Source organism: Neolamprologus brichardi, chromosome 20 (assembly GCF_056152115.1).
Source record: "Neolamprologus brichardi isolate AB-2024 chromosome 20, ASM5615211v1, whole genome shotgun sequence".
Lineage (NCBI taxonomy): Eukaryota > Metazoa > Chordata > Actinopteri > Cichliformes > Cichlidae > Neolamprologus > Neolamprologus brichardi.
In genome coordinates, this window is record NC_142123.1 from 18,650,001 (window position 1) to 18,656,278 (window position 6,278).

The 6,278-nt window shown below is 45.8% G+C and overlaps 1 protein-coding gene across 1 annotated transcript in view; it reads right to left on the reverse strand.

The window, feature by feature from the left end:
• Positions 1 to 3,271, reverse strand: part of kiaa2013 (KIAA2013 ortholog) — a 5,284-nt gene extending 2,013 nt beyond the window's left edge. The window contains exons 1-2 of the mRNA XM_006804297.3: positions 1,944 to 3,271; positions 572 to 1,425 (exon numbers count right to left, since the gene is read on the reverse strand). Of these exons, the coding sequence (XP_006804360.2) occupies positions 572 to 1,425; positions 1,944 to 2,901 (1,812 nt within the window). The 5' untranslated portion in view covers positions 2,902 to 3,271. The remainder of the gene's footprint in view (positions 1 to 571; positions 1,426 to 1,943) is intronic.
• Between the last annotated feature and the right edge of the window lie 3,007 nt (positions 3,272 to 6,278).

Sequence of the window (6,278 nt, forward strand, 5' to 3'; positions counted from 1 at the left end):
TTTTCATTTTCCGACTTTTTGTTACTGTTTAACCTGACAGCAACCATAAAACTCATTATTGTAGGCGATTAAGACACCAGCCTGGATTGATGGGTAAGCTAGCAGGAGAAAAATAATAAAACAGTAGCCCCTTGTGCTCAAAATTTCACCATTGTAATCAACAATGTTTTACATTCCACAATGAACATGAAGTGCAAACAGATGTGCTAAGAGGACTGCAGACTAAATGATTTACTGCAACTCTGTAAGGACGCTACTCTTTGTTGCTACTCTGCTTTTAACTGAGATCTGACTTTGCCTTCAGCCTCTTAGAGTAAACGTGTGCAGTGAAAATCTTTATCAAGTCATTCAACACGAAACAAAAACTGTAGAAAGAGCTGGAAAGGAGAGGTGTGTAATGTCATTATGCCAAAACGATCCATGTGAGTTTAGAAAACAGTTCATTGACAGAAAAGGTTAAAGTCAAAACTGAGAACCCATCCCACAGAGAGAGCACTGAGCCAGCGACACACACACACACTCGAGCAGAGAACATCAGGGTTCAGTTCTGCTTCATCTCTGCTGTTTATACCTTGCTCCTGAAGAGAGGCTTAGCTCCGGGCCCACAGTACTCGTTGTATATGAGCTTGAACAGGAAAAGGTGGAAGAGAGTTATGAGCGAGGCCACGCTGAACCAGAAGAGGAAGGGCAGGCCTGGGTACCTGTTGGCCATGTGTTCCTCGTGAGCGAGGATGGCCTTGAGGTGCAGAGTGTGGCGGAGGTCCTGCAGATGGCGCAAGTCTGTGGAGATGTAGAGCAGCGGCGTGATGGGCTGCGTCACCATGACGGGGAAGGTGTGGCCTTTGATCTCTGAGGTTAACTCCACGGGCTCGTTGAGGCAGCCGGCCTCACAGGCATACAGCTTCACCGGCTTTTCCTGCTGCTTTACCGACACGTGGAGAAAAGGCTTTCCGTCCACATCCAACAGCACCGCCAAGTTGATGAGGTCCTGGTTGTAGTGAATGCCTCTCAATGCGTAGCTGTTGTGCAGCACGTCTGGGTCGGTCTGGAACTGAAGATGGTTCTCTGTGAACTGAAGGCCACCAAAGCTGAGCACCATGCCCTGCATGACTCCATGGGCTCCAGCAGCTACCAACACCTTGCAGCCTCTTTTGTGCAAAGTCAGAGTCCACAGTGTGACCAGCTGCAGGATCTGAGCAGTGCTGCTTACTCTCTCAGGCCACAGGTTTTCTGCATGCATGGTAGCGTGGCCGCTGAAGCAGTGGTCAGCGTAGTTGAGACTGGATTCGAGACTGGCGCGCTCCTCGCCATTTAGCCTTTGGTCCAGAAGCGGAGCCGCGGAGGAGGACAAGATGTAGTAGAGGGTGGTGTTCACAGTGCGGCTCGATGGCGTGTGGGAGTCGATGATCTTCCTCATTTCAATACCTAAATGGAAACAAAAAGCAGAGTTATAGCTTCACATGACTCCCTGGGCCCCTTCTGAATAACACAGCAGGTGAAAGTAGCTATTGAAAATACATTTAACTGTACACAGAGAGACACTATTGGCTGACAGGAAGCTTTAATAAATTAAAGACAGGGTTACTCACATCCTATTCCAGTGGTAGCTGCTGATTCAGTTCATTTGTTAGTCTTGCTACTTCTGTGTTATTTTTGGTATTTTTGTAGATTTGACTAAAGAAATGGGAACAAATGTTGTGTTTTTGTGACTGCTAATAAAAAACTACAGACACTAAACTGGGTCTTTGCCAAGTCTGTTATACGCAGATACAATAGTTACTAACTTAAAAAAAAAAAGCTTCACCTTTGGACGACTTGCAAATCACTGCACTGTTTTTATTTAGCTTTAAAGGAGGTTTGGTTACTGTCACGCTTGCATTATGGCTGTACAGTGACACCATCTGTGATCGTTTTTGGTGCAGCCAGCTACTGCTACTCCCCACCTGAAATGAAGAGCTCCCTCCAGGCTTCCTGGTGATGTTTGACCAGGTCATCCTCACTGGTCCTCAGCAACTCTTCCAGCTCCTTTTTGGCTCCGTCTTTGAGGGCGCTGAAGGTCTCCTCCAGCATTGAGGACTCGATGGACTCTGAGGTCCACACCACACTCACAATGTTGTCTACATGCTCTGACTTAGCCAAAACATGGATCCTGCTGCTTAGCTTTTTGGTGACCACCACGACCAGAACCATCCTATTTTTTTCCACCGGCACCCTGCCAGAGGAGAGGACCACCTCTCTGTCCTCCAGTTTCTCCACACTGGTGGAGAACTTGCTACCGAAAGAGGGATTTCCAGACGATAAGTCCAGGTTAAGCGCCCTATCGGAGGGATTGTTGATATGGATTCGCTGCAGAAATACGTTAGGTCTGCTTCTGTGAGCAATAAACTCCTCTCTAATAGTGACACAGTCTCGGGTTGACTGCAGGGTGGCTGGTGAGGCGCAGCGGACTGACAGGACCGATCCCTTCCGGAACCACAGCATGTTAGCCTCAGCCTCGGCCAGCGCCCCATCCAGGCTGACGGTGACTCTGGGAGAGTACTCAGTCTGGTGTACCGGAGCCGAGCCGGGCTGTGAGGATGAGGCTACCCAAAGTTTGTTAGACTCAATATCAATCAGAATATGGCCGTTTCCAGTTACAAAAGGCGTGTCTAGCCGTTCCTGAGGTGTGCTGTATATGCCTTCTCCTCGGTCTACCAGAGACCTCCACCTGTAGATCTCAGTCAAGAGACACTGGCCGGCCGCCCCCCCGGGCATGGCCGAGCCACCGAACAACCTCCATCTTCGCTCGGCTCCCAGGTACCAATAGAAAATGAGGAAGAGCAACAGTCCTATAAGGAGTCTTCTCGCCCAGCTGCTCGATAACAAGCCTGGTAGCCCCTTCAGTCGTTGCTGTAGCCACATTTTACGATCAAAACCCGGCTGTGAGTCTGCTAAGGACAGCACCCAGAGGACTCGGGGTGAACACGCGGGGATGTCTCACATGGAATTTCGCTCGTACTTTCTCCAGGAACGAAAGCTGACAAACAGGATTCAGGCTAAATGAGCTCGTTAGCTAGCACTGTGCACAAAAGCTGCACAAAATGTGCGGACGCTTCTCGCATTGTATGCTTCTCTCGTATCCTCAGAAGTGAGACATCAAGATCTCCGTTTGACTTCAACTAGAAAAAAACGAATAAATAATCAAAACAATTCTCTCCAGAAACAACTTTGCCATAGGCTGACACTTCTGGTTTGTCAAAAATGTCGTAAAGCAAATCGGCAAAAAAAACCCCCAAAACGATCGGCTAACATAACAACCGGAACTGTCGCAAAAACCAGTAACTTTACGACAAACAGCGCTGGACAGGAAAACCCTGCGGAACTGATCATTCAACATCTCCGGCCAGAGTAAAGTGGAGTTACTGGTGCTTTATGCTTGCTGCTGTTTGGGTACAACATGAGTAACGACAGCTGCAGTCAGAGGAGAGGAGATCAGCGTTTACTTTCCATAACAGCGACTGTCTGTCTGAACTGACAGAGAGAACATGTGAGGTGGTCTGCAGTAAACTCGACTAAGGAACATGAGAGTCTTCATTTTTATAAATATCATAAAATTATGATATTTCATACCTCAGCAATAATCATTTACCCAAAAAATAAAATGAAAATAGGGGAGATGGACTAGGCTGATGAACAGTATGTTTGAGATAGAAATTAAACTGATGTAATAATTCATATTGGTCTGTTGTCATTTTTAGAACAAAAAAGTTGACTTTTTGGACAAAAATGTCGTGTGTGTGAGAGAGAGAGAGAGAGAGAAAATGTGTTGAACCATAAAAAGAAGGTTATTTTGGATTAAATCGGTGCTTTTGTAACAACAGAGGGCAGTGAGGATGGGGGGAGTTGGAGGCTGTGTGCTTCGTTGGCTTTGATTCGTTTCATTTGTGTTTGTTTAATCCAAACAAAGAAAATCAAAGTCATAATTACACACACTCTACCTTAGCGTGAGACGGTCGTACCTGAGCAAGGATCCCCAAGTCACACAGCAGCCAGTGTGGGTAAAATGAGGATGTCTCTGACTCACGGTGCGACCCCAAAGCAATTTCAGAAAAGCAGGCTCTCACTTTGCTCTCCTCCAGAGAATGGAGGAGCCCTGGGTTTAACCTGATCCATGTGAAACAGCTGTTTGTGGGGGGATATCCCACCCCTGCTCAACCCCAGCGACCCCGAGTGACTGGAAGTTATTGCTTGCCTAACTTTCACCAACTGGAAATATCCCCCCGACTGTAACCCCCGGCCACAACCTCGAACTCCTCCCAGACCGTCAATAAAGTCATTACAGTGAGGCCGGCTGTCGCTTCAGCCACTGAAACACCAGGGGATGGCTTTGATCTGACCAATGAGCCTAATTTACTGATGAGTGAAGCGCGCAGAGTTTTTGAAATCAACCAAGACAGCTTTGCAGACTCTCCAGAAATACACAAGTCCTTACTAGCTGCTCCATAACTCAGTATGGTTGGTCCCCTCACCACATTCAGCTGTTTTTCCACTTAAAACATCGCACTGTCAGATATTTTTTGATAAACAGCAATTTTTACCCCCCAGTACAGAAGACTGAGCCTTTAGATCTGATCCAGCACACCCGAGGAGAGCAGCGCACAAATGATTGCGAAGAAGTGAAGGACATTTGATGGCAGGTCTTAGCTAATCGTGAGTTATTGTGTCTGATGGTGAAAAGCACAAAGGCACTGTGGAAAAAGTAAAGCTGTGTAAGTTCTCTAAAACTGTTTTGTGAACACTTTTCTAAGATTATTATGCTTTGAAAATGTGACACATCTAATGTGATCATCAAAGACTTTTTAATTAAAATTTTATTACTATGCTTTGAAACAATGTCAGATTTTCATATAACATTTATTTGTATGTTGTAATGTTTTTCTTACACCGTGTGTAATTTTTATAGATACCTTATTCATTGTATGAATGTGTAATCATGTATCTTTGATAAATAAAATATTTCATCTTTTATTTGTTTACTTTGTGGTTATTAAATAAAGATTAGTCACATATCGCACTGATAAACACAGATGGCAAATGGAAAAAGCAAACACAGTGTTGTGCTGCTAAACTTTGAGGTTCTAAGTCACCAACGTTCAAATAAGAAAAGATCAAGAGGAGACGAGCAGCCCTGAGTCTGCATGTAAAACATGATAACTCCAAAGCAGCCAACCCAGGTGGCCTTGCATGGAATGGGAAGGAACAGACTCAACACAGTCGTTATCAGGGAGTTTTTGTTCGGCTCCAGCCTTGAGCCCACAGCTGGCGCCAAAGGGGTAGCCAGATTATGATGGTAACATCTTAGATCTATTTCCAGGGGCGAGAATGTTGTATGTTAGATTTTGTTTTAAATCAGATGATTATGGGGTAAATTGCAGTACTGAAGGCAGAACATACATATAATGCTGAGTGCAGAAAGAGATGGTTTCACCTCACAGGTGTGCCTGTCAGGGTTCATTTGTTGCCTTCTTAATGGGGTTGGGACCATCAGTTGTGTTGTGCAGCAGTCAGGTTGGTACACAGCTGACAGCCCTATTTGACAACTGTTAGAATTCATATTATGGCAAGAACCAATCAGCTAAGTAAAGAGAAACAACAGTCCATCATTACTTTAAGAACTGAAGGTCAGTCAGTCTGGAAAACTTTGATTGTGTCCCCGAGTGCAGTCGCAAGAACCAAACGCTATGATGAAACTGTCTCACATGAGGACGCCCCAGGAAAGGAAGACCCAGAGTCACCTCTGCTGCTGAGGACACATTCATCCGAGTCACCAGCCTCAGAAATCACAAGTTAACGGCAGCTCAGATTAGAGCCCAGATAGATGCCACACAGAGCTCCAGTAGCAGACACATCTCTACATGTTCAGAGGAGACTGTGTGAATCAGGCCTTTATGGTCAAACAGCTGCTAAGAAACCACGACTAAGGAAAAGCAACAAGCAGAAGAGATTTGTTTGGGCCAAGAAACACAAGGAATGGACATTAGAGCAGTGGGAATCTGTGCTTTGGTCTGATGGGTCCAAATCTGAGATGTTTGGTTCCACCCGTGATGCAGAAAAGATTAACTGATAGTGTCTACATGCATGGTTCCCACCGTGAAGCATGGAGGAGGAGGTGTGATGGTGTGGGGGTTGCTTTGCGGGGACACTGTTGGAGATTTATTCAAAATTGAAGCCACACTGAACCATCATGGCTACCACAGCATCCTGCAGCAACATGCCATCCCATCATTGATTTTTCAACA